At 51.1% G+C, this 13,608-nt stretch overlaps 1 protein-coding gene across 1 annotated transcript; it reads right to left on the minus strand.

Annotated features, from left to right (window-relative positions):
- Positions 1 to 1,510: 1,510 nt before the first annotated feature.
- LOC139264183 (pentraxin fusion protein-like) lies at positions 1,511 to 2,094 on the minus strand. Its single transcript, XM_070880269.1, has 2 exons — positions 1,820 to 2,094; positions 1,511 to 1,676 (listed from the first exon to the last, which is right to left on the minus strand). The coding sequence occupies exons 1-2, from the start codon at positions 2,092 to 2,094 to the stop codon at positions 1,511 to 1,513; spliced, it is 441 nt and encodes a 146-aa protein (XP_070736370.1).
- Positions 2,095 to 13,608: the final 11,514 nt, after the last annotated feature.

Consider the following 13,608-nt stretch of genomic DNA (forward strand, 5'->3'; position numbering starts at 1 on the left):
CTCAGTACTAACCCTCCGACAGTGCGGCACTCCCTCAGTACTGCCCCTCCGACAGTGCGGCACTCCCTCATTACTGCCCCTCCGACACTGCAGCGCTCCATCAGTACTACCGCTTCTGGGATGAGAGTGTTGTCCTATGACGAGAGATTGAGTAGATTGGGCCAATACCGTCTGGAGTTTAGAAGAATGAGAGTTGATCTAAGACCATAAGAACATGAGAATTAGGAGCAAGCGTAAACCACAAGGTCCTGTGAGCCTGCTCCGCCATTTAACGAGATCAAGGCTGACCATTGACCTCAACTTCACTTTCCACCCTATCCCCATATCCCTTGATTCCCCGAGAGTCCAAAAATCTACTGATCTCAGCCTTGAATACACTCAATGATTCAGCATCCACAGCCGTCTAGTATTCCAAACATTCACAACCCTCTGAGTGAAGAAATTCACCCTCATATCAGACTGTACCCCCTACTCCAGCCCGGGGGAAACAACCTCTCAGCATCTACCCTGTCAATCCCCCTCAGAATCTGGTATGTTTCAATGAGATCACCTCTCGTTCTTCTAAACTCCAGAACGTATAGGCCCATTCTACACAATCTCTCCTCATAGGACAACCCTCTCATCCCAGGAATCAATCTAGTGAACCTTCGGTGCATCGCCTCTAAGACATGTATGTCCTTCCTTAGATAAGGAGAACAAAACTGTGCACATTACTCCAGGTATGTACACGTACAATTGTAGTAAGACTTCCTTGCGCTTGTACTCCAAGCCCCTTTAGCATTTGAGGGAGAAGGGAATAGAGGGTTATGCTGGTCGGATTCGATGAGGAAAGACGGGAGGAGGCTCGAATGAAGCATAAACACCGGCATGGACGCTTTGAGCTGAATGGCCTGTTTCGATTTCTATGTAAAGGCTAACATGCCATTTACCTTCCTAATTGCTTGCTGTACCTGCATGTTAACTTTGTGTTTCCTGTGCGAAGACCCCCTAGATCCCGCTAAACGCCAACATAACAGCAGTGATTACACTTCAAAAATATAAGTACCTCATCGGCTGTCCGAGTTTATGGGAAATGCTTTAGAAATGCAAGTTCTATTTATCTACCCTATGTTTATATTTTCTGTGACTGCATTTGCAATGAAACAGCGCCCTCTGGGGGATGGTGTAATTATAGTGTGACTTGTTTACATAGGAAGTGTCTATTCTAAATGTGCAACAGTAACTCTCAAAAGGGAACTGAAGAAATCTGCAGGGCTGTGGGGAAAGAGCGGGGGGGGGGGGGAGTGGGCCAAATTGGATAGCTCTTTCAAAGAGCCAGCACAGGCATGATGGGCGGAGTGGCCTCCTTCTGCTCCGTCTCATTCTGTGAACCTACCAATCGATGAGGACGTAAGAATCTACAAATGGAGAAAGTTGACGGGAACAAGGTTTTTCTTATCTGGATTATTTGTGATTTGAGGTCAGGGACTAAGAGGGTATCAGATAGGCATCAAGGGGCTGGGAGCTGCCTTTAACAGGCCTGTATTATAAAGAGGGGCTGGCCATAGACCTCCACCTCACACAGAGTCAGATGCTTCTTCCTTCCAGGCCGGATGATGTTGATAAATCGACCTTGCATTCCAGCACAGTCGAAGGTTGCTGCAGATCCGAGTTCAATCGATTCCACCGTCCTGCACCTGGAATGAGAGGGTAGCATGTGAGTGAGCAGTGAGCCCTTGGGACACAACAGATCTCTCACCCACTGCCCCGGAGCATCTCGCGGGCCGGGCGTTTCATGGAATGACAGTCAGGGGGAATTCCTCAACCCCACCATACTCACTTTGGGTTGTCGTTCCCGTCATTCCGGAGAGAATCCCCAATGCGGATTTCTGCTCCGTTGACTCCCTCCTTGGGATTCCCTTCTGTGTTGGTGATTTTGATGGACCATATCTGATGCTTGTCAAGCAAGTCCACTCTCCACCAGGGGTCATTTTCGGTGTCAGTGGAAGAGCACGAGTCTTCGGTCTGGCCGTCGATAGCTCTCCTTGCACTCCTCTTTGTGCTGGACTGGCTCGCATCACCATTCCGAGCAACATTGGTGCCTGTGAATAACATTCAGCAATGTGCAATATCTACTACACAATAACCGTGACAACCTATCTATAAAGCATCGTTAAGGTAGAACAATATCCCCAGGCGCTTCACACATGCGTAATCAGAGAAAAAAAAACAGATGTCAAGTCAAAGGAGGAGATATTAGGAGAGGTGATCAAAAGCTGGGTCAACGTGGTGGGGTATAATAAAAGAACATAAGAAATTGGAGCAGGTGTAGGCCACATGGCCCCTTGAGCCTGCTACGCCATTCAATATGATAATGGCTGATCTGAACATGGACTCATCTCCACTTCCCCGCCCACTTTCCATAACCCCTTATCGGTTAAGAAACTGTCTATTTCTGTCTTAAATTTATTCAATGTCCCAGCTTCCACAGCTCTCTGAGGCAGTGAATTCCACAGATTTACAACCCTCAGAGAAGAAATTTCTCCTCATCTCAGTTTTAAATGGACGGCCCCTTATTCTAAGATTATGCCTACTACTTCTAGTCTCCCCTCTGTGTGGAAACATCCTCTCTGCATTCACCTAGTCAAGCCCCTTCATAATCTTAAACGTTTCGATAAGGTCACCTCTCATTCTTCTGAATTCCAATGAGTAGAGGCCCAACCTACTCAACCTTTCCTCATAAGACAAACCCTCATCTCCAGAATCAACCTAGTGAACCTTCTCTGAACTGCCTCCAAAGCAAGTATATCCTTTCGTAAATATGGAAACCAAACTGCACGCAGTACTCCAGGTGTGGCCTCATCTATACCCTGTATAGCTGTAGCAAGACTTCCCTGCTTTTATACTACATCCCCTTTACAATAAAGGCCAAGATTCCATTGGCCTTCCTGATCACTTGCTGTACCTGCATACTATCCTTTTGTGTTTCATGTACAAGTAACCCCCAGGTCCCGCTGTACTGCAGCACTGTGCAATCTTTCTCCATTTAAATAATAACTTGCTCTTTGATTTTTTTTCAGCCAAAGTGCATGACCTCACACGTTCCAACATTATACTCCATCTGCAAAACTGTTGCCGACTCACTTAGCCTGTCTGTATCCTTTTGCAGATTTTTTGTGTCTTTCTCTCACACATTGCTTTTCCTCCCATCTTTGTATCGTCAGCAAACTTGGCTACATTACACTTGGTCCTTTCTTCCAAGTCATTAATTATAGATTGTAAATAGTTGGGGCCCCAGCACTGATCCCTGCGGCACCCCACTAGTTACTGGTTGCCAGCCCGAGAATGAACCATTTAACCCGACTCTCTGTTTTCTCTTAGTTAGCCAATCCTCTATCCATGCTAATATATTATCCCCAAAACTGTGAACTTTTATCTTGTGCAGTAACCTTTTATGTGGCACCTTGTCAAATGTCTTCTAAAGAGTGTCTTAAAGGAAGAGAGAGGTAGGCAGGTGGAGAGGTTTAGGGAGGGAATTCCAGAGCTTGGGGCCTCGGCAGCTGGAGGCACAGCCACCGATGGTGGGTTGAAGGAAATCTGGGATGCACAAAAGGCCAGAGTTGGACTAGTGCAGAGATCGCGGAGGGTTGTAGGGGCTTGAGTGGGTTACAGAAATAGGGAGGGCTGGAGGGGCTGGAGGGGGTTACAGAGATCGTGGAGGATTGTAGGGGCTGAAGGGGGTTACAGAGATAGGGAGGGCTGTAGGGACTGGAGGGGGTTACAGAGATCGTGGAGGATTGTAGGGGCTGAAGGGGGTTACAGAGATAGGGAGGGCTGTAGGGACTGGAGGGGTTACAGAGATCGCGGAGGATTGTAGGGGCTGAAGGGGGTTACAGAGATAGGGAGGGCTGGAGGGGGGTTACAGAGATAGGGAGAGCTGTAGGGGCTAGAGGGGGTTACAGAGATCGCGGAGGATTATAGGAGCTGTGGGGGGGGGCAGGTTACAGAGATCGTGGAAGATTGCAGGGGCTGGAGGGGTTACAGAGATAGGGAGGGTTGTAGGGGCTGGAGGGGGTTACTGAGATCGGGAGGGTTGTAGGGGCTGGAGGGGGTTACAGAGATCACGGAGGATTGTAGGGGCTGGAGGGGGTTACAGAGATAGGGAGGGTTGTAGAGGCTGGAGGGGGTTACAGAGATCACAGAGGATTGTAGGGGCTGGAGGGGGTTACAGAGATAGGGAGGGCTGTAGGGACTGGAGGGGTTACAGAGATCACAGAGGATTGTAGGGGCTGGAGGGGGTTACAGAGATAGGGAGGGTTGTAGAGGCTGGAGGGGGTTACAGAGATCACAGAGGATTGTAGGGGCTGGAGGGGGTTACAGAGATAGGGAGGGCTGTAGGGACTGGAGGGGTTACAGAGATCACAGAGGATTGTAGGGACTGGAGGGGTTACAGAGATCACAGAGGATTGTAGGGGCTGGAGGGGGTTACAGAGATAGGGAGGGCTGTAGGGACTGGAGGGGTTATAGAGATCACAGAGGATTGTAGGGGCTGGAGGGGGTTACAGAGATAGGGAGGGCTGTAGGGGCTGGAGGGGGTTTCAGAGATCGCGGAGGATTTTAGGGGCTGGAGGGGGTTACAGAGATAGGGAGGATTGTAGGGTTGGAGGGGGTTACCGAGATAGGGAGGATTGTAGGGGATGGTGGGGGTTACAGAGATCGCGGAAGATTATAGGGGCTGGCGAGGGTTACAGAGATAGGGAGGGTTGTAGGGGCTGGAGAGGGTTACAGAGATCACAGAGGATTGTAGGGGCTGGAAGGGGTTACCAAGATAGGGAGGATTGTAGGGGCTGGAGGGGGTTACAGAGATCACAGAGGATTGTAGGGGCTGGAGGGGGTTACAGAGATAGGGAGGTTTGTAGTCGCTGGAGGGGGTTACAGAGATCACAGAGGATTGTAGGGGCTGGAGGGGGTTACAGAGATAGGGAGGGCTTTAGGGGCTGGAGGGGGTTATAGAGATCGCGGAGGATTGTAGGGGCTGGAGGGAGTTACAGAGATAGGGAGGATTGTAGAGGCTGGAGGGGGTTACAAAGATAGGGAGGGCTGGAGGGGGTTACAGAGATTACAGAGGATTGCAGGGGCTGGAGGGGTTACAGAGATAGGGAGGGCTGTAGGGGCTGGAGGGGGTTACAGAGATCACGGAGGATTGTAGGGGCTGGAGGGGGTTACCGAGATCGGGAGGATTGTAGGGGCTGCAGGGGCTTACAGAGATAGGGAGGATTGTAGGGGCTGGAGGGGGTTACAGAGATCACGGAGGATTGTAGGGGCTGGAGGGGGTTACCGAGATCGGGAGGATTGTAGGGGCTGGAGGGGGTTACAGAGATAGGGAGGATTGTAGGGGCTGGAGGGGGTTACAGAGATCACGGAGGATTGTAGGGGCTGGAGGGGGTTACCAAGATCGGGAGGATTGTAGGGGCTGGAGGGGGTTACCGAGATAGGGAGGATTGTAGGGGCTGGAGGGGATTACAGAGATAGGGAGGATTGTAGGGGCTGGAGGGGATTACAGAGATCACAGAGGATTGTAGGGGCTGGAGGGGGTTACAGAGATAGGGAGGGCTGTAGGGACTGGAGGGGTTACAGAGATCACAGAGGATTGTAGGGGCTGGAGGGGGTTACAGAGATAGGGAGGGCTGTAGGGGCTGGAGGGGGTTACAGAGATCACGGAGGATTGTAGGGGCTGGAGGGGGTAACAGAGATAGGGAGGGCTGTAGGGGCTGGAGGGGGTTTCAGAGATCGCGGAGGATTTTAGGGGCTGGAGGGGGTTACAGAGATAGGGAGGATTGTAGGGTTGGAGGGGGTTACCGAGATAGGGAGGATTGTAGGGGATGGTGGGGGTTACAGAGATCGCGGAAGATTATAGGGGCTGGCGAGGGTTACAGAGATAGGGAGGGTTGTAGGGGCTGGAGAGGGTTACAGAGATCACAGAGGATTGTAGGGGCTGGAGGGGGTTACAGAGATCACGGAGGATTGTAGGGGCTGGAAGGGGTTACCAAGATAGGGAGGATTGTAGGGGCTGGAGGGGGTTACAGAGATCACAGAGGATTGTAGGGGCTGGAGGGGGTTACAGAGATAGGGAGGTTTGTAGACGCTGGAGGGGGTTACAAAGATAGGGAGGGCTTTAGGGGCTGGAGGGGGTTATAGAGATCGCGGAGGATTGTAGGGGCTGGAGGGGGTTACCGAGATAGGGAGGGCTGTAGGGGCTGGAGAGGGTTACCGCGATAGGAAGGATTGTAGGGGCTGGAGGGGGTTACCGCGATAGGGAGGATTGTAGGGGCTGGAGGGGGTTACCGCGATAGGGAGGATTGTAGGGGCTGGAGGGGGTTACCGAGATAGGGACAGTTGTAGGGGCTGGAGGGTGTTACAGAGATTGCGGAGGGGTGAATTTTAAATCGAGGCGTTGCCAGACCGGGAGCCAATGTCAGTCAGTGAGCACAGGACTAATGGCTGAACAGCGATGGGTGAGAGTTAGGACACAGGCAGCAGAGTTTTGGATGAGCTGAAGTTGATGGAGGGTGATAGTTCGGCCAGGAAAGTGTTGGCATAGTTGAGTCCGGAGGTAACAAAGGCACTGATGAGGGTTTCAGCAGTGGATGAGCTGAGGCAGGGGTGGAGACGGGCGATGTTACTGAGGTGGAAGTAGACGGTCTTGGGAATAGTGAGGATATGGGGTCGGAAGCTCAGATCGGGATTCAATTGGAAGCCCAGGTTATGATCAGTCTGGGTCAGCCTCAGACGTGGCCAGGGAGGGGGACGGAGTGGGTGGTGAGGGTTCACAGTGACACACACACACATGCATACACACACACTCACACACACACTCATACACGCACTCACACACACACTCACACACACACTCACACACACACTCATACACGCACTCACACACAATCTCCCTCACACACACACTCATACACGCACTCACACACAATCTCCCTCACACACACACTCATACACGCACTCACACACAATCTCCCTCACACACACACTCATACACGCACTCACACACAATCTCCCTCACACACTCACACACACTCACTCACACACACTCACACACACACACTCACACACTCACTCACTCACTCTCACACACACACTCATACACGCACTCACACACACACTCACTCACTCTCACACACACACACACACACACTCACACTCACTCACTCACTCTCACACACACACTCACACTCATACACGCACTCACACACAATCTCTCTCACACACTCACTCACTCACATACACACTCACACACACTCACACTCATACACGCACTCACACACAATCTCTCTCACACACTCACTCACACACACTCACACACTCATACACGCACTCACACTCACTCACTCTCATACACTCATTCACACACACACACTCACTCACACAGTCTCACACACACACACACTCACTCTCTCACTCTCACACACTCACTCACTCTCATACACTCATTCACACACACACACTCACTCACACAGTCTCACACACACACACCCTCACTCACTCACATACACATATGTGAGTGAGTGTGTGTGTGCGTGTGTGTGTCACTGTGAACCCTCACCACCCACTCCGTCCCCCTCCCTGGCCACGGTCTGAGGCTGACCCAGACTGATCATAACCTGGGCTTCCAATTGAATCCCGATCTGAGCTTCCGACCCCACACTCACACTCACAGTCTCTCACACACTCACACCCAATCATACACACACACACTCCCATGCTCACACATGCACACTGACACACACACGCACTCACGCATATTCCCTTGCACACACACTCACACACACACTAACACACAGATGCTAATTTGCACAGTGCCACACTCTTATACAACAACTTGCATTTTCATAGCACCTTTAAAATAGTAAAACTCCAAAGGTGCATGTATACAGACAGATACACACACACACACACGTGTATTGACAGACACACAAGTGTACAAACACACGCACAGACATACACACATGTCCGGCTCACACAAACACACATGTACAGACACACAAGTGTACAAACACACAGAGTTACACACACATTGCAGTCAATGACCAACAGAAACAGGGGTCTGACTCTCTCACTCTTCCCTGCCTGAGAAACAAGTGATATTAATTCCACATTTAAACCTCACCACGTTCGACTTGATTGTTAAGGGACAGGTTGAGTCCAGGAAGACAGACAGAGAGAGTGAAATGAATATAAACTGCAATCCTTACCCAGAGTGGATCCAACTCGAAAAATCACCCAGAGACAGGCGAGTGCATAAAAGTGAGGGAGCTTCATCCTGAGCAAGCAAGGCAGTGCGAATGGAATTGTAAAGGATTGAAGGAATGATTCCAGCGAGTGCTTCCTGCTCTGGTTTGGTTTCTGACAGCACTTCGATGGTGTGCAGAATGTGATGTGCTGAATCACGCCCCTCCCAACAGCCCAGGATTGGGTTCAAATAACCCCATCGCCCAGCAACTGGGAGCCGCTGCACATGAGCTGTGACCTTCTCGGGAGCAAGATCAGCGGGTATGAGAGTTACACGCTGCCAGCCTCGAAGTGCTCTCTATCCCGATAATGTCAGTCAGCTGGGACTGCCAGCTCTCTCCAGGCACTGGGACCGCAGGGGCTGCACGTCCCTACTTTTATACCAAGGCTGACAAACGGCCCTGCTCTGCCCCTGCCCTTGCCTGGTGGGTCCAGTCATTGGTGCCAGGGTTGAGTTACTGAGTACACTGTGGATGTGACAGGGCGTGCTTAGCAGGGGCACGGGTTTGTGATGTTTACACTGCAGTGAGTGGGACACACAGGGGCCGAGAGTTCAGTGTCACAGACCTGATCATCTGCTTTGAATCGTTCCATGTAATGAGCCGTACGAGAGAAGTGTCAGTAAAGATAATCAGGATAATCCTTGACAGTTCACAACTCCCCTCAGTACAGCCCCTCCGACAGTGCAGCACTCTCTCAGTACTGTCCCTCCGACAGTGCAGCATTATCTCAGTACTACCCCTCCAACAGTGCGGCGCTCCCTCAGTACTGCCCCTCCGACAGTGCAGCATTCTCTCAGTACTGCCCTCTGACAGTGCGGCACTCCCTCAGTACTGCCCCTCCAACAGTGCAGCACTCCCTCAGTACTGCCTCTCCGACAGTGCGGCATTCCCTCAGTACTGCCCCTCCGACAGTGCAGCATTCCCTCAGTACTGCCCCTCCGACAGTGCGTTGCTCCCTCAGTACTACCCCTTTGACAGTGCAGCGCTCCCTCAGTACTGCCCCTCCGACAGTGCAGCACTCGCTCAGTACTGCCCCTCCGACAGTGCGTTGCTCCCTCAGTACTACCCCTCCGACAGTGCAGCACTCCCTCAGTACTGCCCCTCCGACAGTGCAGCGCTCCCTCAGTACTGCCCCTCCGACAGTGCAGCGCTCCCTCAGTACTGTCCCTCCGACAGTGCAGCACTCGTTCAGTACTGCCCTTCCCACAGTGCACTATTCCTTCGGTACTCCGCTGGAACACTCAGCCTAGAATGTTGTGCTTAATTGTCTGGAGTGGATCTTGAAACCACAACCTTTTTTAAATTCGTTCCTGGGATGTGGGCGTCGCTGTCAAGGCCAGCTTTTTTTTGCGCATCCTTAATTGCCCTTGAGAAGGTGGCGCTGAGCCACACTTTGCTGATGATCGAGAGTAGACTGAGGTGGCGGTAATTGGATGGTAATTTGGTGGTTAAAAACAGAGAGACAGACTATTATCTGAATGGTGACAGATTAGGAAAAGGGGAAGTGCAACGAGACCTGGGTGTCATGGTACATCAGTCATTGAAGGTTGGCATGCAGGTACAGCAGGCGGTTAAGAAAGCAAATGGCATGTTGGCCTTCATAGCGAGGGGATTTGAGTACAGGGGCAGGGAGGTGTTGCTACAGTTGTACAGGGCCTTGGTGAGGCCACACTTGGAGTATTGTGTACAGTTTTGGTCTCCTAACTTGAGGAAGGACATTCTTGCTATTGAGGGAGTGCAGCGAAGGTTCACCACACTGATTCCCGGGATGGCGGGACTGACATATCAAGAAAGACTGGATCAACTGGGCTTGAATTCACTGGAGTTCAGAAGAATGAGAGGGGATCTCATAGAAATGTTTAAAATTCTGACACGTTTAGACAGGTTAGATGCAGGAAGAATGTTCCCAATGTTGGGGAGGTCCAGAACCAGGGGTCACAGTCTAAGGATAAGGGGTAAGCCATTTAGGACCGAGATGAGGAGAAACTTCTTCACCCAGAGAGTGGTGAACCTGTGGAATTCTCTACCACAGGAAGTTGTTGAGGCCAATTCACTAAATATATTCAAAAAGGAGTTAGATGAGGTCCTTACTACTAGGGGGATCAAGGGGTATGGCGAGAAAGCAGGAATGGGGTACTGAAGTTGCATGTTTAGCCATGAACTCATTGAATGGCGGTGCAGGCTCGAAGGGCTGAATGGCCTACTCCTGCACCTATTTTCTATGTTTCTAACTGAGCCACTCTTGGTGATGGATATTAAAGTCCCCACCTAGAGTACATTCTGTGCGCTTGCTAGCCTCAGTGCTTTTTCCACGTGGTGTTCAACATGGAGGATACTGATTGATCAGCTGAGAGAGGGCGGTAGGTGGTTATCAGCAGGAGGTTTCCTTGCCCATGCTTGACCTGAAGCCATGAGATTCCATGGTGTCCGGAGTCAATGTTGAGGACTCCCAGGGCCACTCCCTCCCGACTGTATACCACTGTACTGCCACCTCGGGTGGGTCTGTCCTGCCGGTGGGACAGGACATACCCAGGGATGGTGATGGAGGAATCTGGGACATTGGCTGAAAGGTATGATTCTGTGAGTATGACTATGTCAGGCTGTTGCTTGACTAGTCTGTGGGACAGCTCTCCCAATTTTGGCAAAAGTCACCAGATGTTGGTGAGGAGGACTTTGCCGGGTCGACTGGGCTGGGTGTGGCTATAGGGCAGTAGTGATACCTGCCCTCCTATATGGCTCAGAGACATGGACCATATACAGTAGACACCTCAAAGCGCTGGAGAAGTACCACCAGCACTACCTCCGCAAGATCCTGCAAATCCCCTGGAAGGACAGACACACCAATGTCAGTGTTCTCGATCAGGCCAACATCCCCAGCATTGAAGTACTGACCACACTCGACCAGCTCCGTTGGGCAGGTCACATCATCCACGTGCCTGACACGAGACTCCCTAAGCAAGTGCTCTATTCAGAACTCCTATACGGCAAGCGAGCCCCAGGTGGGCAGAGGAAACATTTCAAGGACACCCTCAAAGCCTCCTTGATAAAGTGCAACATCCCCACCGACACCTGGGAGTCCCTGGCCAAAGATCGCCCTAAGTGGAGGAAGAGCATCTGGGAGGGTGCTGAGCACCTCGAGTCTCGTCACCGAGAGCATGCAGAAATCAAGCGCAGGCAGCGGAAGGAGCGTGCGGCAAACCAGACTCCCCACCCACCCCTTACCCTCAACCACTGTCTGTCCCACCTGTGACAGAGACTGTAATTCCCGTATTGGACTGTTCAGTCACCTGAGAACTCACTGTTAGAGTGGAAGCAAGTCTTCCTCGATTCCGAGGGACTGCCGATGATGATGAAGGCTTTGTCGTGTCCGAAGCCGATGCCGAGGTTGATACAAGGTGATCCGTCCAGTTATTGATTTTCCTCGCAGTTTGATACAACTGAGTGGCTTCATAGGCCAATTCAGAAGCCTGTGCTATTAATCTAGAGAACTTGAGTTCAAATCCCAACAGGACAATTTGAGAATTTTATTTCAGTTCAAAATAAATTTGGGATAAAAAGCCGGGGTCAGTAAAAGTGACGATGAAGCTGTCAGATTGTGATAACATCGCAACCGGTTATCTAATGTCAGATAATAACACTGAGACGCGGAGAATGAATGAAATAAGAGCCCATGTGGCGATGGGACTGTGCCGTGTCCGGAAAGGAACTGGGAACTGAACACAGGCCAGTACAACACTGACTGTCAGCCCTAGGAGGTTGGAGCGAGGGAGAGATTTACACACAATGCTCAGGTGAAGTGATTAATTACAGCCCTGAGCTGTATTGCTGTCTGAAGGAGCGGCCTGTGTTGAACCAGCTGCTGTGTGTGGATTAGTCTCCAGCCTTTAGCATTAATTGTTCCAAAGGCCCAGTCCACTGTGATGAGACCTTTCAGCCACTATCCTTAAACAGCAACTGCTCACAAAAGCAAGACTTGCATTTCTATAGCGCCTTTCATGGCCTCAGGATGTCCCAGCCAATGAAGTACTTTTTGAAGTGTAATCACTGCTGTAATGTAGGAAGTGCAGCAGCCAATTTGTGCACAGCAAGCTCCCACAAATAGCAATGTGATTATGAGCAGATAATCTGTTTTAGAGCATGTGTGTGTATTCAGTGAACTGGATTCCCAGTGAGTCACAGTGATGGTTTATCGCTGGATGGGGGATTAAGCTGAACAAACCCAGCTTCATGTTTGAGAGGAGACAACGCTTTTCACACAAACCTATGTCAGAGACGTGGACCATGTACAGTAGATGCCTCAAGTCGCTGGAGAAATACCACCAACGATGTCTCCGCAAGATCCTACAAATCCCCTGGGAGGACAGACGCACCAACGTTAGTGTCCTCGACCAGGTCAACATCCCCAGCATCGAAGCACTGACCACACTTGATCAACTTCGCTGGGCAGACCACATTGTTCGCATGCCAGACACGAGACTCCCAAAGCAAGCACTCCTTCACGGAAAACGAGCCCCAGGTGGACAGAGGAAACGCTACAAAGCCTCCTTGATAAAGTGCAACATCCCCACCCACACCTGGGAGTCCCTGGCCAAAGACCGCCCTAAGTGGAGGAAGTGCATCCAGGAGGGCGTTGAGCTCCTCGAGTCTCATTGCCGAGAGCATGCAGAAACCAAGCGCAGGCAGCGGAAGGAGCGTGCGGCAAACCAGTCCCACCCACCCCTTCCCTCAACAACTGTCTGTCCCACCTGTGACAGGGACTGTGGTTTTCGTATTGGACTGTTCATCCACCTAAGAACTCATTTTTAGAGTGGAAGCAAGTCTTGACTGCCTATGATGATGATGTTGAAGGATGGGGACTTGTCCATCGCTGCACTGTGTGGGGTCGAGGCAGACACTGACTGGGCGGAGACCGTGTCCTCCAGTAACCTGTATTTATGTTGCGTATTTAACGTAGTAAAACTTCCCACGGCATTTCACAGGAGCCATTATCAAACCGAGCCACACAAGGAGAAATTAGTGCTGGTGACCAACAGCTTGGCCAAAGAGGTCGGTTTTAAGGAGCGTCTGAAAGGAGGGGAGAGAGATAGAGAGGGATTTAGGGAGGGAGTTCCAGAGCTTGGGGCCTGAGCAGCTGAAGGCACAGCCCCCAATGGTGGAGCGATTTAAATCGGGAATGGGCAAGAGGCCAGAATTGGAGGAGTGCAGAGTTCTCTGGGGCTTGTGGGGCTATAGGAGGTTAGAGGCCATGGAGGCATTTGAATACGAGGATGAGAATTTTAAAATCGAGGCGTTGCTGGACTGGGAGCCAATGTATATCAGCAGTAAG

This window comes from Pristiophorus japonicus, chromosome 5, assembly GCF_044704955.1.
Source record: "Pristiophorus japonicus isolate sPriJap1 chromosome 5, sPriJap1.hap1, whole genome shotgun sequence".
Lineage (NCBI taxonomy): Eukaryota > Metazoa > Chordata > Chondrichthyes > Pristiophoridae > Pristiophorus > Pristiophorus japonicus.